The sequence below is a fragment of the Anolis sagrei genome, chromosome 1 (genome assembly GCF_037176765.1).
Source record: "Anolis sagrei isolate rAnoSag1 chromosome 1, rAnoSag1.mat, whole genome shotgun sequence".
Classification (NCBI taxonomy): Eukaryota; Metazoa; Chordata; class Lepidosauria; order Squamata; family Dactyloidae; genus Anolis; species Anolis sagrei.
Window position 1 is genome coordinate 107,388,228 of NC_090021.1, and position 27,932 is coordinate 107,416,159.

The 27,932-nt window shown below is 38.5% G+C and overlaps 1 protein-coding gene across 1 annotated transcript; it reads right to left on the bottom strand.

Annotated features, from left to right (window-relative positions):
* On the bottom strand, positions 1-27,890 carry CYB5R4 (cytochrome b5 reductase 4). The gene is made up of 16 exons (XM_060752979.2): positions 27,697-27,890; positions 24,073-24,226; positions 19,881-19,981; positions 18,449-18,536; positions 15,917-15,958; positions 14,079-14,133; positions 13,306-13,363; positions 12,107-12,200; positions 11,127-11,159; positions 10,288-10,410; positions 9,107-9,247; positions 7,549-7,701; positions 6,844-6,994; positions 4,972-5,058; positions 1,627-1,791; positions 1-647 (listed from the first exon to the last, which is right to left on the bottom strand). Exons 1-16 carry the CDS (start codon positions 27,769-27,771, stop codon positions 593-595), a joined length of 1,575 nt encoding a protein of 524 aa, XP_060608962.2. The 5' UTR covers positions 27,772-27,890; the 3' UTR covers positions 1-592.
* Positions 27,891-27,932: the final 42 nt, after the last annotated feature.

The following is a 27,932-nucleotide window of genomic DNA, read 5'->3' on the forward strand; positions in this document are numbered from 1 at the left end:
TAAGGAGTCAGGATATGCATTTTATTTTAATGCAACACTCTCTTGTTTTTTATGAGCATTATACAAAAAAGAAATTTTGCATATAAAATGGTTATTCCTTCTGCGATTTGGAAGAACACCCACACTTTTCATTTTCAATACTACAGCTTTATGACACCAGCAGGACTGTACTGAAAACAATCATATACCTGAGTTAACCATTAAATATAACATCATACTATATTGCTACAATAGGAAGACTTTTACAGTAATGAAGTTGTAATTTTTTAAAATGTCTCTGGTGCCTATGTAGCCAAAGTAATCAGTTGAATGAATGCTACTAAATCGGATCTGATGGAGGTCAGAATGGAAATCTATTCAACACACGTGAACTATGCTACCTTGTTTATATCTAAAATTTAAATTTTACATAGTAGCAAAAATAAATACAATTTCAAAGCAAAATATAAAATTATCTCCCTCAAAAGGTGGGAATTCAAGTAATTGAAAAGAATACAGTATTCATGCATAACACTTTCCTCCAAGAATTCCAATTTTAAAAAATACTATATTAGTGAAGTGAGCAAAATGGAGTCCTGATGTTGTAATTTTTTTAGGCTGTAAAACAATGTATTTCTTTACTGGCGTGTCCAAGATCTTGCAAAAACCTGAAATGAAAACAAATAACATGAATAGCTACTGGTTGAGAAGAAGAAAGTTATTATTATGCAGCAAGCTCTAAAATGGAATAGTTGGTTTGTGCCACAAAGCTATCAAGTATTAATTGTTAACATCACATTAGCCCCCAAATTAAACAGTATTGAACTAAGTCTCCCAGAGTCTCAGTCTTTAAAATGTATAAGAATAAATGCATTTTCCAAGTCTTTTTCTGTGCAGCTAGTTTGCCATATTCCACACATATAGCTGGAGTACTTTGTAAATATATATTTATAATAAACACAATTCAAACCACTTCATTCACACTTTATTCTAATTCAAACTTCATTTGCCCTGAGGGAGAGTTATAGACTAAAGTCAAAGTAAAGGTAAAGGTTTCCCCTCGAGATGAAGTCTAGTCGTTTCTGACTCCGGGGGGGGGGGGGGGGGGGGGTTGGTGCTCATCTCCATTTCTAAGCCAAAGAGCCTGCACTGTCCGTAGACACCTCCAAGGTCATGTGGATCAGCATGATTGGATGGAGTGCTGTTACCTTCCTGCCGGAACAATAATTATTGATCTACTCACATTTTCATGTTTTTGGACTGCTAGATTGGCAGAAGCTGGGGCTAACAATGGGAGCTCACTCCGCTCCCTGGATTTGAACTGCTGACCTTTCAGTCAGCAAGTTCAGCAGCTCAGCGGTTTAACCCACTGCACCACCGGGGACTGAAGTCTACATATATTCCCTTCTTGCTCATCTGTTCTCAGACACTGAAGCCTCTTGTTTTCCTAGCTTAGTGCACACCAGTCATTATTCATCACACTCAAGAGTATCAGGTCTGAATGTTAGTGTCTAGGTTGATACAGTCCAATAGAAATGTATATGCCACTTGCCCAACATTTTGATGACAGAAAAAATAAGCATGATAGTCTGCTTTCAACTTCAAAGGATATCATATGACAAGCCATTATTTCTCCCTTTCACTTACTGTATTCCTTGTTCCACGAAAGCTAATGGACCACAGATGCATATTAATATTTTAGAATCACATTTACTTCTTTTCACAAACTGGGAAAGGAGAGAGGAAGAAATTCTTCCTTGTTTGCCTAGCCAACTTTCCTTTGGCTCCGAAAGAACAAACTGAATGTCAAACCTGAGAGAAAGAGAGAGGTTAAGATGCAGATTGGCATTTCTCTTTTTGTCGTTTCTACCATCGTCTATTAGAATACATTTTTCTGAGTTTACTCAGTTGTAAATTAAAATAGTAGACACAAGTAGAAATAAGAAAATGGAAATAGCATCCTGATCTTTTAAGGATTTATGTACTAGTACATATATATTGATCTGCAGTGCTATTTGTCTGCATAACATGGCAACAACAGGTTGTACCAAGTTGCTCTCCTTTTCCGAAAGCATCTGAGTGCCAATGAAGACAAATTACTGGAGTAAGGTAGAGCATATTTTCATTGATTTCCCCCTTCCATTGTATACAACTTCCCACACCATGTTTCAAGGGGTCCTTCCATCCAGGTTCAAGCTTCTTAATGAAGAACTAGAACATTTCCCTCTTTGCTTAATGAGCAAGACCATTTTGTATCATGGAAGATCTGGATCCAAGCTAATAAGATTAATAATGTGTTTTTTTCCTCCTGGAAGCATGAAGAGCCTGATTTCTAACATGGTCTATTAGCATAGCTAGTCACTGATTTCAGGTGCCAATAGTATCACGCACAGCATCACACGAGGTGTTAATTGACCCCTCCCCAATGTAATATATGTCACCCTCTGCAGTCTACATGGAACACATTTCTGCTCAAGAGGATAAATGAATGCAAAATCCATCCACAGAAATGAAAATACACCCAAATTGGTTGCAGAGCATTTCAGACTTCCTGGACATCAGTCTCTGGAGCAATTTTCAACAGAAAATTGTAAAGAGAAACAGATGAACCATAAATTATACAAAAACAGCAGCCCATTTGCAGTATGAAAGAGACAACAGTTTATTTGCGCACTACATTTAAGGGTTTCCTTACACATCATGTATAAATATGTGATGAGAAGTCATAGGGAGGAGGGAGTAGGCTTGTTTTCTGCTGCCTTGGAGACTAGGATGTGGAATAATGGCTTTGAATTACAGGAAAGGAGATTCCACCTGAACACAAGGAAGAACTTCCTAACTGTGAGAGCTGTTTTGCAGTGGAACTCTCTGCCCAGAGTGTGGTGGAGGCTCCATCTTTGGAGGCTTTTAAACAGAGGCTGGGTGGCCATCTGTTGGGGGTGCTTTGAATGCGATTTTCCTGCTTCTTGGCAGGGGGTTGGACTGAATGGCCCATGAGGTCTCTTCCAACTCAATGATTCTATGATCTTGCTTCAAAGAAACTGACTTCTGGGTAAGCAGAACATTCTGTTTTTCATATCTCAAAGTTACTTTATAGAGTTACTGTATATCTTTGACTATTCATTACTAATGTCTTAATTTGCATCATTCTATTTCCCATTACACTCCGATCCCATTCCAACAACTGTGTAACCACTTGTGGTGTTAATACTATGCGCCATCAATACAGTTGAACGAATGGACTGAAATCCATGCAAATTCAGGCCAAAATAAATCAGTCTCAGAAGTGGTTCAAGATTCTCTTCCTATGCCATAACAGATCAATATTCCTGGCTCTTTTCAGTAGGAAATAACGCAGCATGTTATATTCCTGAACTCCAGAAAGAGTAACAACTGATGAGTAAACAATTCCTTTATTTTATTTTATTTTAAAAAACCCTACAATTCCCAAGCTCCGCTCTTGACCATCCAAGCAAACTGGGGCCTCACTTTGGTTGAGTGCGAGGGCTAGTTGGCATCTTACCTCAGGACAATCCACCACTTATTTCAAGGGAGTCCCAAAATGCCACAGGAGAAAAAGACAGGAAATCCTATCTTGCACAGTGTGTGCCTTCACTGAGTTTGGAAAGACTGAAACTTACAGTGCCTTCAGAGTTTTCCCTGTTTTTGATATCAGAAAAATAGTTCCAATATTATGAATTGTACAAATGCTCTGAACAAGGAAAGAGACACTGAGTTGAAAGGTAACTCAATTATAGGCAAAAGCATATATTTCTTGTCAAAGTCAATGAGAAAGATAAAATGGTTCCAGCCCACCTTACCTGTCCAAATGTACCTCCCTCTATGAACCAGCTAGGAGGTTAAGATCATCCAGGGAGGCCCTGCTCTTGGTCCCACCTCCTTAGCAGGTATGACTGGTAGGGAAGGGAAACAGGGCCTTCTCAGTGGTGTCACCTTGTCTATGGAACTCCCTCCCCAATGAAAATAGATCAGCCCCTTCTCTCCTGAACTTCCGGAAAAAACTTAAGACATGGCTTTGGGACCAAGCTTTTGACAAGTAATTGGAGCAGTGCAATAAGTGATCATGAATCAATGTGACTGACAAATGGAATGACCCTGGATTATGACTTTGATGGCGTGATTTTAACTGTTGTTTAATGATTGATGTTTTGTTTGGTTTTAATTGTAATTGTTTGTTTTAATATATGTGTGTATGGCATTAAATTGCTGCCTATTGTAAGGCCACTTTGAGCCTCCTCCAGGGTGAGAAGAGCGGGGTATAAATATGAATAAATAAATAAATAAATTTCCTTGTGGTTTGCCATTACTGACAGATAGGTAGTCACACTTGTCAGCTGCATCTAATTTTATAAATGCCTAAATACTAGAGTAGAAAAGCTTTTTACATAGTCCCCTCTGTATCCCAAAATTATCAAATGTCTCTTTATCAAACTGAAATGGGACACTGGTCAGAGCAGCAAATGTAACTTTAAGTCAGATTAATAATAAATAAACAAACAGCCACAGCCAAAAAAATATGACATTGACAATTCACTGAAATAGATTGAGAGGCTAAAAGGAAGATATTTTCTTGTAGTTTCAGAACTTAATAAAGTATGGGAGTAAAAATGGAAAGTGATGTAAATGGAGAGTGGGTGTTTGAGTTTAAAACTTCATTGGCAAATTCCTTAGGCTGTTTTAAAGCTGGCCAATATTGCCCAATAATACTTATTTGCAAAGGTTTCTATAGTATCTTGCACATGCAACAAGAACACACTCCTCTTTCATCATCTTTATAAAATCTGGGAGAAAGCTGACTCTTTCTTTGAAACATGTCACTGTTTCCCCCCAAATACCCAGCAATGCTATCCACCTGACGATGGAAAGTTAGAAGGCCAAATAGCTAAGTTATGTGTTATGTCAACTGTCACCTCAGGTTCATCATATAAGAACGACGCAAACCTTCATAGATCAATTTCTGAACATCATTACCTTGCATCATTAAGGGCTAATTGCTCCAGTTGACTTCTCCAAAGTATATCATTTTCCGTTTTGTTGAAGAACATCAACTTTGCTATCCTAAAAAAATAAATTACAGCTTCAATCTTTACATTCACTACTATTAGATATATGTTGCACAAGGTCATACTGACTAATGCAGCTCCTGACACTGCTTGGAATGCATTTTAGCTGTACCAAAACACGTGTGGGAAAGACTCATACAGATGCATGATCAAGAAAAGAGTTTCAGAGAAGACATGAAGGGACGGTTCCAACTACGTGGCTCTTCATATTTGCTTGTCGCTACTTTGTTTTCGACCACCTTCACACCCTCTTTTTCATTTCAAGCAGAACCATCACATGAACCTATCGACTATTGTTTATCTTCTCCCTTTCCTGAGAGAGAAAGAGAACATTTTAGGAGTGGGCAGACCCCACCAGCTTATTTTGTTTCCCTCCAAATGACAAGAGATGGAAAAGGCTGATTCACCAACTGCATGATTATGCACAGTGTGGTAACACAAGGGGACCCAAGACAGCATGAGTGCCTACCTTTTCCAAAAGGAGATCTCACCTCCAAATTCTTTGCCCAACTAGCTTTCTGTCTAATTTATTTTCTTTATTTAATTTATTTTTAAGATTCTGCCTTTCATGTGTATCTCAAAGCAGCAAACTATGGAGTCAACAATTTAAAATATAGTATTACCCTCATATCTGTGGTAGATATGTCCCTGAGCTACTGTGAATAACAGTTAAACCTCCTGAAATGAAATACTTCATCCAGAGGCTACCACTGAGTTGCCCTGGAGGACCTAGAAAAGTTCTAGAGCAGTGGTTCTCAACCGGTGGGTCCCCAGGTGTTTTGGCCTACAACTCCCAGAAATCCCCCCAGTTTATCAGCTGTTAGGATTTCTGGGAGTTGAAGGCCAAAACATCTGGGGACCCACAGGTTGAGAACCATTGCTCTAGAGGGATCCTCTCTAGGAGTTTGCTAGCTTCTCCAGGGTGACTCTATGGTAACTTCTGGCAGAAGTATACCATAGAATCACCTGGAGGATATAGAAAATTCCTAGAGAGGACATATTTTGTCAGATAAAGATAGGTGGAACCACAGGTACAACTTCCCGTGAGTACAGGGCTTGAAAACAGTGCTAACCCATGGGCATATATAAATTGGATAAAAGTCATTGTACTGCAAAGGTTTTAACAAAAATATATATTAAGCACAATAAGAATCAGCACTAATCAGATTCCCTCTCTTTTCTGTTCCCAAAGTGGCTTGCTCCCATTTTCCACAGACCCCAATCCTCAGTCAGGCTATTTATAAGGAACAGCATTTCTTCAAGGAGAGTTCCCAAGCTATTAAGGGAAATGTCATCATAAGCACCTTTGAAATGAAATTTATTGGCTGCTAGTACTATTCCTATGTGACACCTATACAATATTTTGATCAGTAATTCAGCAGCAGCATTTTGCACAAGCTGCACTTTCTGAGGCATCTTCCCTGCCTTCTGCATTTTATGATGCTACAGACTAATGCAGTTATCTCTTTGACACCAAACACTTTTCCAGCATATCTGGACAATTCCTTAAGTAATCAGGGAAAAACCTCTTACATAGGCCCTTAAAATTAAACCCATAAGCCAAAAATGTATTGTAAGTCCCAGCTAGAGCACATCCACTAACTAAGTAGAGTTTACGTAAGAGTTTTGAGTGGGCCTACTCTAACTGGATTTAACAACTGACTTTAGCCCATACATTATCAAGATACTGATCTGCCAGTGCACATGTGGTTTGAATGGGATAAACTACCAGTTTAAAGTAGAGCTAAAATGTTCACTTGGAGTAAGAGTAGAAAATTACCTGAGAGTATTGATACTAGTCAAGGCATAGTTCAGGAGTTTAATCATTGGTGTGAATCCCGTGCCTCCTGCCAATAAAAATAGTTCTTCTACCTCTTCAGTTTGCAATGTGGTGAAGTTACCTTCAGGGTTACTCATAGAAATATACTCCCCTGAGAAGAAAAACAAATAGTACAATAAAGGATAAAGAGAAGATAATGCCATTGTTATCTTCAAATGCTCATAATTCTTCAGGACAATACTAAAAAGAGAAACTTCTTGAATAATTTGAAGCCAGATTTCTGGTTGAGCCAAATTAAGATGCCAATTAGAATGCCAATTTTTGAGCTCCTGGTGGCACAATGGGTTAAACCTTTGTGCCGGCGGGACTGCTGATCAAAAGGTTGGCGGTTCGAATCTGGAGAGTGGGGTGAGCTCCCATCCATCAACTCCAGCTTCTCATATGGGGACAAGAGAGAGGCTTCCCACAAGAATGGTGAGACATCAAATATCTGGGCATCTCCTGGACAACGTCCTTGCAGACGGCCAATTCTCTCACACCAGAAGCAACTTGCAGTTTTTCAAGTTGCTCCTAACATGAAATAAAATGTTAATGTGTTTTGAGACCATTATAAAAATTAGAAAGAGGGAAATGCATAATAAGAAGTGGCATAATGTATACAGTCATAGGATACCCTGCTTGAGGGGCAGGGGGAGCGACACTTACCTATTTGCAAAGAGTCGAGCACTGGGGTGAACAGTCCACTGGGGTATATCTTGATCATGAAAAATATGTGTGTCTTATCACTGCAAGAAGGGCTTTTGAATGTCGATACCAAGGACGATGCCACTGGTGTATATGGCTTCACTATCTCAGCATCTAAGCAAACCAAGTGGATGAAAACTGCACATTAGATATTAAAAGAGCTTTAGAAACAACTGGCATGCTAGGAGAAACCCAAGTTGATTGGTATCACTGTAAGGACCAAATTAAGCAGGGCTCTTAAGAACAAACACAGGAAACAAGGCCCCTTTCTGGTTCACGCATAGATCTGCAAAAGAGGTTCAGTTTGTAGCAACAAAGATTGTCTTGACTACTTTTTTCCTTACTGTTTTAGACTTGGAATTTCTATGGACAAAATCTGATCACTTGGGCAGGCTCCATTTAGAAATGCAGGAGATTTGGGATAGCATGTTTATCCTCCGTGGATATTTTCATGTTATTTGTGGCGGTGTGACATATAAACAGTGCTCAGTCTGATAGCTTCTAGTCTGATAGAAATATACTCCCCTGAGGCATAGGCAAATTTTGGCCCTCCAGGTGTGTTTGGACTTTAACTACCATGATTCCTGACAGCCTACCAGCTGTTAGGAACTGTGGGAGTTGAAGTTCAAAACACACGGAGGGTTAAAGTTTGCCCAAAACTGTTTTATACTCTCACCAGTGTCATCATGGTTCCCCTTAGCAGAATCAAGCACCAGACAGCAATCAGTTACCAGATCCACCCTTACCATTTTACCCATAAACCTGTCATTGGGTGATGACCACCTCCCTTCTCTTAGTAACAAACTCTTTTCATTTTGTCTGTGGTTCTGCAGCATAAAGACATCTCAAGTTAAAAAGTAAGTGGAAATTAGACATAGAAACTACTCCTACACTCTGCCTAGATCACTTCAAAAATGTAGTTTTTGAGTTTGAGAAAAGGCACAGGAGTCCACGACAATAACATGTTGGTTTCCCTATGATAAAGAATATTTTGAATCTGGTTGCCATTTCTTTGGCAAATGTATAATAATGTTAATTTTCAAACAGAAATAAATGAATTCTAGAAATTAAACATTTGAAGACTGTGAATCCTGATTGTAGGAAACATTTTGCAAAGAATTGTATTGTTGAAGGTTTTCATGGACGGAATCACTGGGTTGTTGTAGGTTTTTCTGGGTTATGTGGACATGTTCTAGAGGCATTTTCTCCTGACATTTCGCCTGCATCTATGGCAAGCATCCTCAGAGTTAGTGAGGATGATATGGCAAGCATCCTACCTCTGAGGATGCTTGCCATAGATGCAGGCGAAACGTCAGGAGAAAATGCCTCTAGAACATGGCCATATAGCCCGGAAAAACCTACAACAACCCATTTTGCAAAGAGATCATCAACTTATTTGAAATCTCTGTGTGCATGTGTGTAAACCAGAAATAAGTTTTAAAATACTTTATTTTTGAATAAACTAAACTAACTCATTGATTTAATGCACTTTTTAGAGGAATTAGAGCAGTGTTATTACCTGAAATAGTTTGTTTGAGGTAAACATGGTGTCCAACAGGGACCTGGAGATGAGTTCCTGGTGGCAATGTTAAACAGAATAGCCTGGTGTCGTGAGTGACATTTTCCTTTGACAGCAATTTGCATTTTCTGTAGCACAGACCTTAGAATACAGAAACAATATAATTAATTCAATTTTCACCCTATTCATTGATTTAAAAATGGAGAGGAACAGGTTACTTGCAGGTGCAGAAATAATCCAGGTATGAATTGAACACAAAATATTTTGTTCTGCTTCTGGTAGAAATTATTATTCCATTGCAAGAACCCACTTTTTGTGAGTGGAAAGAAAGCTTTGGATCCAAACCAATGTTGTGTAAAATCTATGTACCCATACACTGCTTTAACACTTTATCACACAAGCATTTTACTTACTTCTGACTTTGAGAAAAAACACCCTGAAATTTATATAGTCCAGGGGAAGACAAAAATGGTTCTACTCATGTCTCCCGGTGCTACTAAAAGCAGTGGTAAATATTATTATTATTATTATTATTATAAATTTCAAAAGAGGAAAGTAACAACTATATCCAAAGAGCACAAATTTAGTGCTAATCCCTGTCACACAAGAAATCAGTAACTGTTGGTTTCTCATATCCGATAGCCTGAGAAGAACTGCCCTAGAGGCTATGAGGAAAAAAAAAGAAATACAGGCAGTCCCTGAGTTACAAACATCTGACTCATAATTAAGAACAGGGGTGAGACAACAGGAAGTGAGAGAAATCTACCCCTCGGACAGGAAATTAACTTCTGGAAGAGTTATTATCAAACAAACACCACAGGGATCTTAACCCTTCCCTATGCTATCCAAAGCCTGCCTGCCTGCCTGCCTGCCTGCCTCCCCCCCTCCCCCTCTCTCTCTATATATATGGAGTTACACTTTAAAAATGTAACTCTTCAAAACTGAACTTAAGAACAAACCTACAAAAACTATCTTGTTCATAACTTGGAGACGGCTTGTAATTTTTTATAGAAAGCCTAGAAGACAGAACATCTTTGTGGCCTGCAAAAAGAAAGCTGTGGAGGTCTCCATGTGGCCCAAAAGTCATTCCCCCTCCTCCCCGAAGACCCTGTCCTTTCATGTGCTCTAGAGGCTCAAGGCATCAAAAACAGGTGTGTGTAGAAATTAACAAGACTAATTACCTCTGTCTGTGCGCTTTACAAAAGAGTTGTGACTCTCTAGCGGCTGCCCAAGGGTCTTCCAAGGCAGCGGTTCTCTCTTCGTCAGGACAAATTCGACCTTTCCCACTTTTTCAGAGACCTGTACTAAAAATATACATAGTGTTGTTCTATGCTAATAGGAGCACCATGGCCTAAAGCTAATGTAGAGCCAGGGCACTGGCAAATTCCTTCTTTCTCTTATGCTCCTGCAGCTCTTGCTGACATTCAGATACCAATGCCATACATTTCCAAAGCTCTCTAAAGCATGTTTTCAGGATACACTGGGAGGCCAGCAGTGAGGACAGGAGATTGCTCCTTCTTGATCCTAGTGATGGAGGCAATTCCATCAGCAGAAGTATCCTGTTGGATCCTGGCCAATATTTTCCTATGGTAAACACTACTGTAGAGTTCACAATCCACTGCTGAACAGCTCAGTTTATTAAAGTGTGTGGGTGGAAAATCACTAAAATGGACTCTACATGCTAATCTTCTATAATAATAGCACTCTGTGTGTGTCTGTGTGCTATAGCTCCAAATTGATTTTAATGAATAAAAATATATTTGCATCTTGCAGCAGCATTTTCATTCATTAGGTACCACCAAAATCCTCCCTGAGTCCCTCCGGGGAGATAGAGCAGAATATAAATAAAGTTCTATTATTATTATTATTATTATTATTATTATTATTATTATTACCACCAACTCAAAAGTACTAAGAGGGGACTTTGAAAGTAGGAGAAATTATTATCAACTACTGAATTTATTAACTGGGTGGAATCTTTAAAATGACATTTTGACCCTGGGAAAACAGATGTACTTACCTATGATATCCTCATGCACTTCAAAACTCAGTTCTGAAACAGAATACATTCTGATTTTATATACAGTAAAGGTAAAAACAAAACTCAAGGTTCAACCAATATTATTATTAGAACGTTTTTAAATAAACGGTGTTATTAAATGTGAAGGTGACTAAGTAATACAAAGCCATTTGAATATGGCATTTGGGGGCATCTGATAAGCCGAGTTATAAAACCATAAAGATCACAGCTATACTGCAATGTTTCCTTACAGTAATATATAGGCCTGCAATTACGTAAAAGTCTTGGCAACATAATGATTTCACCCTCTGGGAACAAAAGAGCGGGCCTTCCTTCTCGGTGGCTGCCTCTCGACTCTGGAATTCCCTCTCTGCTGTCCTTCCAGAGGCAGACTAAAACCTTTCTATTCAAACTGGCTTTTAAAGATGATGGTGCTGAAGATCTAGTCAGGGGGTACTCTGTTTTTTTTAAAAAAATTGAATGTTTTGATGGATATTAACTTAATTTTTTACAGCTGTTTGTGTTTAATTCTGTTATAATTTTTGAATAGCTGTATATTTTAAATTCTGTGCTAATCAAGCTGCTCTGAGTCCCCTTTGGGAAGATAAAATGGGGAATAAATATAATAATAATAATAATAATAATAATAATAATAATAATAATAATTGATTTTGTCTATACATCCTCTTAAGATCTTGGAATTCAATACAGCTTTTTAAATAGATGAATAAATAAATGAACTTTATATTTGTGAATTTTTGAATACCAGCTTTAAATATAAATGCCATGTGCATATGTCTAGTATATCAGAAACAACATTTAACAAACACAGATATAATTAACACTTTACAGGTATCATTGAGAGAACTGGTAGAATTAAAACAGCCTGTGTCATCATGGTTCCCCTTAGCAGAATCAAGCACCAGACAGGGTGCATTAATATTTTAAAAGAAATAATATTTTGCTAGTAAAGCACTCACCAATGTGTAAAAGGTATGAGTAGTCCTTCACTATGACTTCCCCTCTCAGTTTACCTTCGTGAAGATCAGCTATCACCAATTCAGGATTCATATTCTTTAAAAAGGAAGAAAACTGTCATTACAAGGGAGTTGTTAAAACTAATAAGTGGTTCTTCATTATTAACAGCACACACTCAATAGCCATGGTGCTTCAAAGTAACACACAATCCCCTGCTGTGGAGAGACTATTCTAGATGAGGGGTTGGTTCACGATTTGGGATTAACCCAGTCCTCCTGGAGCATCAACCACAATGCCATGCCTTCTCTCCTTATTGTTTATTTATTTCTATCCTGCTTTTCTCCTGGAATGGGATTCAAAGTGGCTTACAGCATATAAAATTAGCAAGTTACATAACATAAAAATACAATCATAAGCCATGAAATATATAAACCTTATTTTTAAAAACCCTGCACCCCTAAAACCCCAAATTACTAATACAAAACATAACTTAAAATCTTCAATAATATTCACTCCTGGTGTCCCCCATTCAAAAAGAGTAAAAAAAAATATTAATGACAGATAGTATTATAAGATAAAATGTGCTGGAATTAGTCGCCTATCCTCTTGTCTTGGGTCATGCCAAAAATGGATATACAACCCTGAGAACTTCTCAGAAATTGAATCTGGTCCTTGGCTTCCTGTAAACCAAAGTTGGGGATAGTCTTCCAGATGTTGTTAAGAATACAATCCTACTATTTCTGGCTATTGGTCATCAGTAGTCTGAAAGAGTTGGAATTATCATAATCTAGGAAAGCCACAGGTGTGAAAAGCCTATCCCGCACTGATACAGAAAAGGAAACAAATAGATGATAAGATGGTGCAGGTATGATTAAATAGGCAAACAATGTGCATTCATTCAGTTCCATGTGCTTAGTGTTAACAGGATTGAAGACTTGGGGCCAATGTCAAAGACTTGGCGGGCAAGATTTTACAAAGAGATTTAAGAAGAGGAATAGGGCGCTACACTGATTTCTTAGGTGGTAATTCTATGCATATAGGACAACAACAAAGAACTGCTGGATTTGTTCAATGAAGAACAAAACCATGGATAGGAGATATGATGAAGCTGAAGGACAAAAATCATTACCCATTTTTATTTTTAAACAATAATCCAGAAATATACCACTGCAATCCTTTACAACCAAATACAATTCTTTACCTTTTGCTTAGTGTATATGACCACAGTGACGGAATCATCTTTCTGGAACCAATCGTAACTGAAATAGATTAAGAAGAGTATAAATCTTTTTGAAACAAACAGTTCTATATGTTTTCATACAAAATTATCTTCAATGTCCTCTGTTGTCATTGGATTTGTGCTAATTGCTTATGTCTCATTCTCAGTTTTCCTCATCTGTAAAATCAGACTACTAATTGGTTGCTTTTGACCATGTTTTTGTTCAGCTCTACAAGCCAGTTTTAGAGTTAGTGTTATTATCCCTGATGTCTATTATTTTTATGTAATGTGCAAATATATTTGCATACATCCTGAAGAGCAGCATGCAATTTACCAGTATTTGTCCTGAGTCACCATTTCATGTTTGCCTTTGGTTGGTAGGCCTCAATGTTCTAATAAAAAAAAAATAGATGCCACAACCTGAGGTCTAACCATTTCAATCTAGAGTCATAGAGTCATAGAATCGTAGAATTGGAAGAGACCTCATGGGCCATCCAGTCCAACCCCCTGCCAAGAAGCAGGAAAATCACATTCAAAGCACCCCCAACAGATGGTCATCCAGCCTCTGCAGTCTATGAAGTTATTCCAAAGTGTGGGTGACTGTATTATAGCACTGACTTTAGCCAAACTATAAATATAAATATTATAAATAATAATTATATAGCAGCAAAGATTTTCCTAATACATTTATGTTCGGTCCTTAAAAATCTGGAAGCCTACAGATCAAAGCAACTTAGAAAGGCAATATATTATACCTGGGAACTATGTCTTTTGAACTGCTATCCAAATTTTCACTTTTTGGAAAAGTACCTACAAAGAAAAGGAAAGTACATACAGTTTAACACATAAACGAAACTAATGAAAACCAGATACCTCATTATAGAAACTGTAAAGAGATACATTAGTTTCATTTAATTATACTGATAGCAGAGATCAAGTGACCCAACCTACGTCTCAGGGATGTTGTGAGGGTAAAGGGGAGAGAGCAAAAGGAAGGATCAGTTGTTAATTTAAATAATATGCTGGGTTCACAATATGCTGGGTTCAAAATGTATTATCTTTTGGGAAAGTAAAAGCCCACTCTAAATAGTTCAGAACTTTTAGTTTAGCTTCCTTGGGTGTTTGAAATATTTGCTTACACTTTGACAGTCTAAGAACAAGAAAAGGCAAAAACAAGTCTCTGAACAACCTAAACATATCAGAAATAGATTATGCTTTTCCAACTACAATTAGTGGCACAGAAAATGCTTCCAGACTAATTCAGATAATTATGGAAAGGAAAGCAATTATAATGTCAACCCAAGAAAGGTATTAAAGGAGAAAGTGAAAATAAGAATGCAAGACACTTTAGCTGAACTCACATTTTTAGAACAAGATACAAATACAGAAAGGGGCAGTGGCAGAATAAATGTGGTTGGAAGCTTTCAGGGTTTTGACATTCCTGTCCTATTGCCCAGCAGGCAAAATGCTACAAAAGCCTTGGTGCAGATCTACAGGAAATTTCACTTCCCCAGACCTTTTCTGGTGGCACCATCTGAGGAGTCCATTATGGTAAGAACTGTTTGACAGCGAAATACACTGCCTCAGAGCAGGATAGGCTCTTCTTCTTTGCAAAATTAAAACAGAGGCTGGATGTATTATTTACTTACTTGCTTCATTTCTACCCCGCCTTTCCCACCCTGCCAGGGACTCAAGGTGGTTTACAAACTTTGGCAAAATTCAATGCCACATGGACATAACAATAGAACACACCCCATCAAATTATAACAACAGTTAAAACATATGAACAATTAAAACACATAAAAAATACAACAGATCAAAACCATATAAACTGCTGAGTCTTGATCTGATATTTATCCATAGTCATTTTCCAAAATCCATAGTCATTATGCAGGCTGTTAAAGTCTAATTCCATAATATCCTATTTGCCAAATGCCTGAGCGCATAACTGAGTTTTTTTTTTCTAAAAACCAGGAGGGAGTGGCCAGTCTGATCTTGCTGGGGCGGGAGCTGCCACTGAGAAGGCCCAGTCTCTTGTTACCACCAATCACGCTTGTGAAGAGGGCAGGACTGAGAGCAGCGCCTCCCCAGCTGATCTTAAAGCTCTTGTCGGCTTTGGACAGGTGCATTTGGGCAGGTAAGTTGGGCCAGAACCATTTAGGGCTTTACAGGCCAAAGCCAGCACTCTGAATTGTTCCCATTCAAATTCAGCACAACTGAATTGGATGGTCATCTGTTGGGAGTGTTTTGATTGTGTCATCCTATGTGGCTGGCCCTGATTGTGTACTCCAAATCAATTCTATAGCATGAGACTTGCAGCTCTGACTCAAATGACCTTATTTTCTATTATTTAGATGCTTTCCTGTAGTATATCTTCTCTTACGCAGTGCTTTGTTTAAGCTGTGTGTTTCTATTAAATTTCCAATTTTTGGGATGGTGGGGAAAGAGAGACAAGTGCCAGAACAGAAGCAGATAGTCCTACATTTAATCCAGAAATTTAGAAATGTGAGCTAATCCCTAACTGCCCATCTCCACTTGTGTGTTGCATATTTTGTTTAAAAAATGGTGGGATCCTGGGAGCATGAAGACTTACCATTCAAGAGCTCATTCGCTTCAGGAACTCTGGGGCAAATGTCTGCAAATATACAAAAAGAATGTAGTGAACATTAACAGCAGAAAACTTTGCAATGATGAGAACAATATCCAGACACAACACACAAATGAAGCTTTATTCATGATCTGCTAAGCTAAAGAAACAAAAGACGATGCAAAACTTCAGTTCTATAGTAATGAAACAGAGGAAGACAGACTTCACTGTATATAAGTATATTTATTGGGTGCCCCACTAGTATTGTCATTTGGAAAAAATATTATAAAGGTGAGCATTTAGAAATATGGTGTAAACAATTTTAGTATCTGAAGTGGCAAATGTCAACTGACAGTACTGATCCATCTCAATGACATTAAGAAAGTACTGTCCCATGTTCCTCCTTTTGAAAACACTTCCTTTTTTTACCAAGCCTAGGAACATAAAATCAAGTTGCATGTAGCAGAAGTTACTTGGGACTGGATGGGAAGACTTTCAGTGAATCACTTCCAGTAGGAAGTCACAAAGTCAAAGTGCCGCCCTAGAGCAAAAACAGATGCCCAGAAAGCAATAAAGTGGCTAGACAACAAGAGGTTAGCTGAGGGGGAATCAATGTGACACCTACAATCTGGGAGTGGTTTAGGATGCCCTCTCCTAATTGTATCAAAGTGATAAACCTGAACCAAGGTTGCTCTGTTTTAAATCTATTTTGTTGTACTTAAAGATCACTAAGCCAATTTAGCTTGAAGACCTCCCATGTGACGAGAAGAAAACCACATCATAACACTGCAGCTGCCAAGCACGCCAAGAGCATCAGCCTCCTAGCAACGGCAAAATCCTATCTCCTGGATTCTCCACTGCTGAGCTGAAGAGACAGACAAATGGATTAAGAGAGGCGCCGAGAATAAACTGAGTCATGTTTAGTGACGTTGGCAAGCGTTTCAAAAATGAACAATTAGAAGCCAAAAGCTTGTGTGTTACACCATGTATTTGTGTGGAAAACCACTGGTTTCAGAGATGACACTAGTTAGTTTTATACATCAAAAATGTAAGACATTAAGCAGTGCTTCCCACCCCCCAAAAAATCTGAATGAAATATGTATGATGAAAGGTCTACACCACTGCTTTTTAAACTGTGGGTCACAGTCCCAAATAGGGTTATGCCTCATCTTAATGTTGGAGTTATGAAAAAATTGGCAGCAGTAATAGGTTTCTGGATACCATCCATTTACACCAGTGGTTCTCAACCTGGTTGTCCCAGATGCTTTAGCCCTCGACTCCCAGAAATCCTAACAGCTGGTAAACTGGCTGGGATTTCTCCAAAACACCTGGATACCGACTGGTTAAGAACCACTGATTTACACAAATGTGTTAGTAAGAACATGCAAGTGTGGTTTAAAAACCATCTTTGGAGATTTTTAAACAGAGGTTGGATGGCTATTAGTTGAGGGTACTCTGAATGTTATTTTCCTACATGGCATGAACTGGATGGACCATGTAGTCCATCCAACACTGATTCTATGAATGTTTACAGTAGACTGTGCTGAAAATGCTTCAGCTGGACTCCACAAAAAAGGAAAATGGGTCTGTTTAGCAATCCTTGCAAATGCTGATTTATTATCAGTAAATGTTTGATTTTTATACCTGTTTTATATGCCTACAGTATGTACCTGGGATCACACTAAAATTTCTTGGGAGTAAAGAGGAAAGCTTATTTATTTTGTATCAAAAACATTGCATACATTAGTATAAAACGGATACAAATAGAAGGAGCACAAGCGGCTAAATATCTTTTGAACAAAAACGGGCAACAGCAATGGCACTGTCTGTAGTCTCCAACAATTATTCCTCTGTACATGAGGCAGGGCAGGGTGGACAAGCATACAGATGTGGAGTTGTCTGTCCTGCTCCACAGTCACACAAAGTGGAGGATACTTTTAGGTTGTGCCATTTTGCCAGGTTGGAAAGAGGAAATTTTTAAACAGATGAGGAGAGTGAATGCGTTGAAATGGCCCTTCATGCTCATTGTTAGGAGCACAATTAGCAATTCTGGGGCCATTTTGCCTTAAGATATGAGGAGGGAATGAGCAAGGAGTGTAAAGGCTGCATTTTGCCCATCCCTACCACGCACCTACCAGCCAAGCTGGAGCCACGGTGGCGCAATGGCTTAAACCCTTGTGCCAGCTGAACTGCTGACCTGAAGATCGGTGGTCTGAATCTGCAAGATGGGGTGAGCTCCCATCTGTCAGCTCCAGCTTCCCATGCAGGAACATGAGAGAAGCCTCCCACAGGAGGGTTAAACATCTGGGCGTCCCCTGGGCAACTTCTTGCATCAAGCCGATTCTCTTACACCAGAAGCAACTTTCAATTTCTCAAGTTGCTTCTGACACTATTTTAAAAAAAAAGCCAAGCTGGAAGAACACCCACCAGCTAACATGAACATTCAAACCTGTTTATGCTGTCTTTAAAGAAAGCACATTTAATCATGCTACCTGTAACAATAATACAGCAAGGTTTCTTTCAGAATATGATGTTCACCTTTCAAAGGAGCAGCAAAGGCCTTGAGTGCCATTCTTCCAACCAGGCACTCTTTCAACATTGACTCATAATTGACCCAGCGATGAACCTGCACAAGAGAAAAGAGTAGTACTTGCCTGAAGTTTACTAAGGACAGGAATACCTGAAAAAAACGAATTCTGCTTTTTCTCCCAATGTGAACTCTAAGTGTATGGCTCTTTGTTTTTAAACAGATCATGTATACCAAACAAAGGAAGCACTGGGTTGCTGTGAGTTTTCCAGGCTGTATGGCCATGTTCCAGAAGCATTCTCTCCTGACATTTTGCCCACATCTATAGTATACATCCTCAGAGATGTGAGCGAAACATCAGAAGAGAATGCTTCTGAAACATACAGCCCGGAACATACAGCCCAGAAAACTCACAGCAACCCAGTGATTTTGGCCATGAAAGCCTTTGACAACACAAAGAAAGCACTGTTTTGTGCTCTGAGATGTTTTTAGGTTTCCTTTGGTTCCCAAAGTACCAAGGAACTCTGTTGCATAAGTTATGCAGGCGGATTCCCCAATGAAAACAAGTGCAGGAAATTTAAAAGATTATAAAAGTAAAAAAAAAACCCCGATGTCTTCAAAATATATAGGTTTCCACAAATATATCAGTGCAATCAAAAGATTAAAATGTAGCTTCATGAGCTAGTATTTAAATTTCTTATTCCACGATTCAAAAGTGTGCTTTGCTGAATCTGAATGCATTTTCTCAATACTAATATACAGTATATGGACTGCATTATTTTCATAGTAGTGAAATAGCTTCATCTTGAACTCATGAAACAACTCACGTCTTTCCTTGTAATTTTACATCACATTAATTATGCAAAAAAGAACTCAGTGGTATTTTAGAACTTGAATTACTCTGGCACAAGCATTCATGATTTCCAGGCCTCTTCATCAGAAGCCAAGACACTTCTAGCTTTGCTATCTGTAGCAGTCCATGTAATTCCAGGAGGGACCCAGGAGCTAGAAAGAAGTCTATAAGTCTGCTGCAGTTGCCACCTCTGTTTTGGAAAGCAAAATAGCTTATTTCTCTTCTTACTACAAAACCCCTTAGTATCTGGATTGTGATTTAATGAACCTTTGAAAGGATGCCACATAGAGCAGGGGCCAAGCTTTTTTCTGCTGCTCTGGAGTCTAGGACACAGAACAATGGATTCAAATTGCAGGAAAAGAGATCCCATCTAAAAATTAGGAAGAACTTCCTGACAGTAAGAGCTGTTCGGCAGTGGAATATGCTGCCTCTCAGGATGGTGGAGTCTCCTTTTCTATAGGATTTTAAAAAGGCTGGATAGCCAACTGTCAGGGGTGCTTTGATTGTGTATTCCTGCATGGCAGGGGATTGGGCTGGGTGGCCCTTGTGGTCTCTTCCAGTTCTATGATTGCAAGCTGTGCTCTTGTTACCTGATCAAACAGATCTGTCCCATCAGATCCTGCTGCTTTCATTAACTCATCTTCACCGCCAGGGTGATACTCCATATATGGTGTGACATCATAAACAAGACCTGGAAAGTCAAATTAAAAGATTTTAAAATGTTTCAAGCTGGGGGAAAGTGGGCACAGGAAAAAGCTACTCATATGGATCCTAGCTGACCAAGAGCAAAATGTCAGACACTGTGTGAAGCAGAAAAACTATGCAATTCTAGGCTACATCAACAGAAGTGTACAGTCTAGATCAGTGGTTCCACAACCTTTTTTTGGCCAGGGACCATTTTGACCAGGGGCCATTCTCCAACATTAGTACCAAAAGGGTTACGAATCAGTTTTTGGTTAACTTTAGATACAGTTTGGTTATTTGGGGTGCTGATTTAGAAAACTGCATTGGATAGACCACATGTGCTCTAGTTTCTGATACAGAACATATGCCATCCAGTAGACAACATCTGTTCGCCCACAGAAAACCATATTTAATAATCTAGAGCTGATGTGGGCTATCCAATGTCATTTTCTGAATCAGCACCCCAAAACAGGCCTAAAAACGAAGACACCAAGGCGCTGCTGCTTCCAGGTGTCCCGTGGAAAGGCTCCACTCAACGGGAAGGAGGAGGAGGAGAAGCAACAGTCAAGAGGCTTGTTATCACACTTTTCATGGGTAGTCAGCCTCTCCCCTCCCAACATCCCCATTGCCTTGGCACTATAAGAGGATTTTGCAAGACCAGTTGCTCTCGTTGCAGCAGTGTAGTAACAGCGAGGCCATGGACCATATTTTAGTTCTTGGGGACCACTGGTAGTCCACAGACCACAGATTGGGAACTACTGGTCTAGATCAAGGAAACAGTTCCCCCTTATGACACCTGGAATACTATGTCCAATTCTGGGCACCCCATTTCAAGTAGGATATTGACAAGCTGAAATATATCAAAAGGAGGGCAGCCAAGACTGGCTGGGAAAGCAAGTTATTATCTGTTCATCATAAATTGGAACTGTTGTCTTCTTTCCTGCCAAGGGTAATAAGATAGCAAAGCTATAAGGATTAACAACTAATTTGGAGAGCTGGTTCTGTTTTTTATACTTTATATATAGCATTTTAACAATTTGTTTACAAGTTGCTTGTTGTTGATTTACTTCGTAATATTCCTTCATTGTGAGCTGGTTTCTAAGGTAAAAACATTTAGGTTTTCCTCATAGTCGGAGTACAGCTGCTGATGATCTCTGAACCAGAGGTGAGGAGATGCAAGCCTGGGTCAAACTAGCTTCCTTATTCTTTGTTACTTGTCCTTTCGTTCCACTCATGGCTTTTCTTACGGGGCTATTTTCGGGAACAAGAACTGTCACATTACCAGCAGCTCATTCTTGTCCCTTCTTTTTGGTAGCTATCACTTCTAACATGTCAGGTAGGCCAGATCTACTGTGATGACACCTGTTCTCTCCATATGAATCAAAAACGCCTACATGTTCATCAATAAAAGTGCTAAAGCTTTAAGGAGGCACATAAAACCATTAAGAAGCATAACATATAGCAGTGTGTCTGTGCATACATACGCTTGAATCACCTGTCAACTTATTTATGGCAACCCTGAACTTCAAAGGGTTTTCTTGGGCAAAGAATATTTTAAAAAATGTTTTTGTCAGTTTCTTTCTCTGGAGCATTAGTTCTCCAGAAAGTATGGGTCATTTCTCAATGTATACTTACTGTTTACAGAACACTGATATAAGGCATTAGAGCAAGACTAATCTGACAGCTTTGCTTCTTGACACATTCAATTTTTTTAAAAAAAAAATCTCAATAGATTTGTGTCTTAAATATAAACAGATAATACAAATTTTGCTAAATTTTAATGCTGACCCAACCTTATTTTGGAAAGCTCTTTTATCCTGAATGCATTAACAGTGCCATCTAGTGTAAAGTATTGGAAGCTGTGTAGGTTAAGCAAATCTCTAACCTTCTAGGCAATTTCATGCACCTTTTAAAAATCTATGTGCAAAACATCTTGAGCTAACATGGGACTTTACAGCCTTCTCAGTGAAAAGCAAAAACTGGACTAATAATTGTACTCTGCCTTTCTGCACAGTAGAAGAAAACGCTAATTACAAAAATGTGTAATTGGTTAATTTACTTGTCAATAAAGGTAAAAACACTGTATAAAAGTAGCAACTGATTAGATACATTACATTGTAAGAATCATTGCAAGGAATGGAACCAGAAATCTCAATTGCATATGAACTTACTGGTTCACCCACTATAATTACTTGTACTAATGTTTTCTGTATTCAAATGGCTGCTTTTAATGTTATACATGCACCAGTGTGGATTTACAGCAAGTGGTTTTGCCTCTTCCTCATTTGTGAAGCAATTACAGCTGCCATTGCCATAACCTCTATGTACTGGGAGAAGAGACATAATATATTTTGGCTAATTGGTTCTCACTCTTGAATGGCATTTGAGCTACTGCTGGAATCTGACCTAAACCACTGTTTGGTTGACTAGTTCAGGAGCTACAAGAGAAATAACAGATACAAGATTCTGTATCTAGAAAGTAGTCTTCCAAAAGAAAGCTAAAATCACATTGCTCACATTCACAAAGAGACTGTAGATCAGTGGTGGGAACTGAATAACTCCTCTGACGTTATTAAATTGCAAGTCTTATTTAATTATGTTATATCTCACTTTTTTCCTTGTATGGAACTCAAGGAGATTTACAAAAATGCTAAAGCAAGAAAAATTAAAACAAAGTCACTAGAACAAGGATTTACAGTTACAGCTTCCAGCTACTTTCAAAGGCAGAAAAACATCTCAGCCCTTGGTTTGTTCCAGCAAAGCAATTCTGTTGTAACTCTAACATTGCAGTGATACTCTGTAAACAAGAATTTTTACACAACAATGCAAAGTATGAAGTAATGTGTGACATAACTGGAAAGACAGTAAGTGTTGCATTTTGGTAGAAGAGGGAGGGAGGGAAAAACATAGAAATATTTGGAAGGTTAATGTTAAAGAAAAGGAAGTACTATTGTTATGATTATGATTACAATATTCAATTAAAATATGATTATAATATTTAATTGAAATATTTTTTAAATTAAAAAGGCATTTTGGAAAAAAGGAAGCAATGGGGGAGCTTTTGTAGAAAGCTAACAATTCAATGAGCACAACACAAACCTTTATACCACCTCTAATTCAGCACTGTGGAAACCAACTAAAGCAAACCTAGTGTTTCCTAGTAGTTTTTTTGGTTTCCCATTCAAGCAGATCTCCATCTAAAGTTTCAATTAGGATTTCTGGCACTACTTTTCTTCAGAGAAAGAGAGCCATGCTGATTAAGGATGAGAGAGAAATGATGTACTGGACTTAGTGCTCCATCCAAAAGTGCAGTCAAAAATTTAGCAAGTCATTTGTTACTATGTAAGAGGCAAATGATACCATTCCTGAACCTCAATTTGAGACAGGTATGTGAAATTAAGTTCTTGCTTTCCAAATATTCAGTTTAAAATATCTGATTTTAAAAACAAGGAATCTTGATTATATTTTAGTACTTATATATTAGTGATCTTTTGCTTGCTGAAGGACTAAAATATGCATGTTCGCTTGTAAGTGGATTTTTGTATATGCATTCATTTCTATCATTTCTATTCTAATTTTATCAGTACAGTTTATCAGTACCGTACCCCAGCAAGCGAGAGTCCAAAAGTGGCAGGCTCAAACCCAGAACCTCAATCAATGGCTGATACCAAATGAGAGACTCCCCACTGGGCAACACCAGAGGCACTCCAAGTGGCCAGATACTGGTCAAAGGACATTTAATCAACTACCAAACTTGCAAACTTTGTGTTTTGTCTGTCTGTCTGTTTGTTTGTTTGTTTTGTTAAAAATGTAATACAAATGTCTGGTTGCTCCTGACACGATAAATAAATAAATAGTACAGTTTCTAAAATTAAAATATTTAAACTTTTTTCGTAGCTATAATTCTTTTTCCCCTCTGTAAGTAGCATAAATAGAAAATGCCAAAGGACAGCAAAAGCACCAATATGCTCATTTAAATATTAAATGTGGTAAGACATCACATTCTTACAGGGCTAAGAGACTTACCAGCACAATGTCGTTATTAAACTACCACTAAAAAGCAAACAATACATAATCAGATGTGTCAATACAATTTACCTCTTATGCATATCCAGCAATCCTCCTTCTTATTATGTTTGGCAAGCTCTTCTTCAGTCACTTCTATTAACCTTCCTTTTAGACCCGTCAGATCCTTCCCACTTTTAGTTAGCCGGATCCAGTCCATTAGACTTCGGCCTGGTTTCAAAGGGACCTATAAAGATATACGGATAGGCATAACTAAACAAGTAAATAAGATTAAAGTCTTGGTATTCTAGATGGTGAGTTAGCAAAGATACATTATGTGTGCATGCATGCTATTGCTGTTTTGCCATCAAATCAACTTCAACTTGTGACAACACTATGAATGAATAACCCCCAAAAGGCCTACAGTGCATCTTACAATTAACATAGGTCTATACTACTTTAACTGGCATGGCTCAATGCGATGGAATCATGGCAGTTGTGGTTTTACAAGGCTTTTCGTCTTCTTAGCCAAAGACTGCTAATGCCTTGCAAAACAATTTCCAGCATTCCATAGTTCTGCAGCATGGCAGTTCAAGTGGTGTCAAACTGCATTAATTCTAAGGTGTAGATGTCCTCCCGGTTATTAACAGCTTTGTTCTAGTTTCACAAATCAATCTATCTTTATGGTGGCTTTCTTGTTGACTTCTAATTTTCTCAGCATTATTGTCTCTTCCAGTGAGACATGTTGTCTTAACACAATGTTCCATTGAAACAGTCACAACGTAAGTTTTATTCACCTATAATCAATTTATCTTTACAGGCAAATATATTTTAGAGACATAACATAAATAAAATAATATTTATTGTTTTTAATATTATTAAATATTATTTTATTTATGTTATGTCTTACATACAACAACAGACCTGTCTCTGTCATATTTTAAATTATATAGAGCCATTTCCATTCATGATTCTCCACTTATTGTTTTGTCTTCTTTTGACTCATGATGCCTCAATTATAGCAAATAGTCTCAAAGCCACTATTTTTGTAACTTGCTGGGTTTTATAGTATCTTTTAAATCAGGGTTTTATTGCTGTTTTTTGTATAATTGGGTCAATGTTACTGTTACTGATTTTAAATTTTTTGTATATTGGTGTATTTGTATTTTGTTGAACTATTGAGTATTTTCTGTGAGATGCCCTGAACCCCTTCGGTGGCAGGATACAAATAAAGGATTATTGTTGTTGTTGTTTATTATTATTATTCTAATAATATAATATAATATATATTGTATATAAATATAATATTTATAATATTATAATGTAATGCAATGTAATAGTGATAATAATATGGTATTATAATTATATATTTATATTACATGTAATATTACTAATAATATTACAGTATAATTGATATAGTACAATACAGCAATACTTAAAATTGATATTGTGCTATGCTAATAATATATTGTATGTATATATACCTTGTAAGCCGCTCAGAGTCCCCTTCAGGGTGAGAAGGGCGGCATATAAATGTCGCAAATAAATAAATAAATAAATTTTACTGACACAAAAACACAGTATGACACAGCAAAGAAGATATATATGCTGGATTTTGTATCACAAAATCACAAGTCGAACACTTCTGAAGCGTTTATGACTGTATGATATATTTTCGAATGATGTGTGCAGATCCAAGTAAGGTGGCCTTTTGCAGTTGACAGATTGTGATTTTGTCAATGTTTATTGTTTCCAAATGCCGGTTGAGATCTTTTGGCATTATTATTATTATTATTATTATTAGGACTTGATCAGAATGAATATTTTTCAAATATAGCTTACATAAGCACCCCTTATCTAGAATTCTAAAAATATCAGACACTTCAAAATCTGAAATGGTCGAGACGGCTGGCAGAGATAGTAACACTTTTGCTTACAGATGGTTCAATGCACACAAACCTTATTTCGTGCAGAAAATTGTTTAAAATATTGTCTAAAATCAACTTTTCGTGTATAAGTTATATTTGAAACACAAATGAATTTCATGTATAGATTTGAGTCCCATCTCCAAGATAGCATACTTGCCAATACAGGTAATCCAACATCTGAAATAATCCAAAACACTTCTGCACTCAAGCATGTTAGATAAGAGATACTCAGGCTGAACAGGCTTACACCCCTGCAATTACTTCTAGTTTAGACATTAGTTGAGATGACTCAAGGCCCTTCCACTCAGTCCTAGAAGCTTCAAATGGCCAACGAATGGCAGCCAGATTGCTAACAGGAGCGGAGCTCAGGGAGCGTACAACTCCTCTGTTGCACCAGTTCCATTGGCTGCCAGTTTGCTACCGGGCACAATTCAAAGTGCTGGCTTTAGCCTATAAAGCCCTAAACCAGGGGTCCTCAAACTAAGGCCCGAGGGCCAGATACGACCCTCCAAGGTCATTTACCCGGCCCTCGCTCAGTGTTAACCTAAGTCTGAAACGACTTGAAAGCACACAACAGTAACAATCCTATCTCATCAGCCAAAAGCAGGCCCACACTTCCCATTGAAATACTAATGAGTTTATATTTGTTAAAATTGTTCTTCATTTTAATTATTGTATTGTTTTAAAGTGTTTTTTGCACTACAAATATGATGTGCAGTGAGCATAGGAATTCATTCATGCTTTTTTCAAATTATAATCCGGCCCTCCAACAGTTTGAGGGACTGTTGGAGGGCCGGATTATAACAGTTTGTGACCTGGCCCTCTGTTTAAAAAGTTTGAGAATCCCTGCCCTAAACGGTTCTGGCCCAACTTACACATCCAAATGCATCTCCGAACAATCTAAGACCTTAAGATCATCTGGGGAAGCTCTGCTCTCATTACCGCCTTCGTCACAAGTACGTTTGGTGGAGATGAGAGACAGGGCCTTCTCGGTGGTGGCCCCTTAGCTGTGGAACGCCCTTCCTATAGATATTAAATCAGCCACCTCCCTTTTAACATTCTGGAAAAAAGTCAAAACGTGGCTTTTTAAACAAGCATTTGCAAATGCAGAGTAACTGACACAGGAAAATGGACAACGTTTTTAACAAGGAGATACAATGAATGTATATTTTATTGATTTGTTTAGTTTTTATTATATGTTATGTTTTTAATTGTATTTATGACATTGTAGCATTTAATTTTGCCCTGTTAACCACCTTGAGTCACCTACGGGCTGAGAAAGGCGGTATACAAATACCATAAATAAGCATATATATATATATCCCAGAATATTAAGACAGAAAATCCCACATTATCTGTGTGTGGACTCAGATAACCCAGTTCAAAGCAGATATTGTGGGATTTTCTGCCTTGATATTCTGGGATATAGGGCAGAAAAAGAAAATAGCCATGAGATATCTAAATGCAGGCTTTCTACGTCCACAGATTCAACTTCCATGGGCCCACAGCATGGGGTGCCAAACTGCAGCAATTCTACAGTGTAGATGCAGCCTCCAAAGTGCTACAGGATTCCCTGGCATACTGATGCTCCAAGCTAAAGCAGCCATGGCTTTGAATCCCACTTCTGCACCTGACTCCTAGCAGGGATTCCCAAACTGTGGTACACCTTTTGTTTTGGACTCCAGCTCCCAGAATCCCCCGCCATTGGCCACAGTGGCAGAGGATGCTGGGAGTTGAAGTACAAAAGCCCCCCTTCGCCCCACCCGGCCTCAGCGGGGACCCTGCTCACCTTGCTCCGCCCTGCCAGGGCCACCCTCTGCTGGGACCCGGGGGCAGGGAAGGCCTGGGAAGGGGCGTTCAGCATCCTGCGGCATCCAAGGCGGAAGAGAAGGAGAAGGCGGCGCCACTTCCGGGTTCACCCACTGGAAACACCGGCGGCGGCACTACAGAATAGGGAACAGGGGAGGCATACTGCGCAGGCGCAGAAACCGGACCCGGTCGCGCTATTTTCCCTTTGACAAGAAA

Coding starts and splice junctions, on each gene's coding strand:
- CYB5R4 (XM_060752979.2), bottom strand. CDS start 27,771: ATGCTGAACGCCCCTTCCCAGGCCTTCCCTGCCCCCGGGTCCCAGCAG. Junction 15,959..18,448: donor CTTTGCTGCTCCTTTGAAAG/GTGAACATCATA, acceptor GTATATTTGCAG/ACATTTGCCCCAGAGTTCCT. Junction 648..1,626: donor TTCGTGGAACAAGGAATACA/GTAAGTGAAAGG, acceptor TTTTCATTTCAG/GTTTTTGCAAGATCTTGGAC.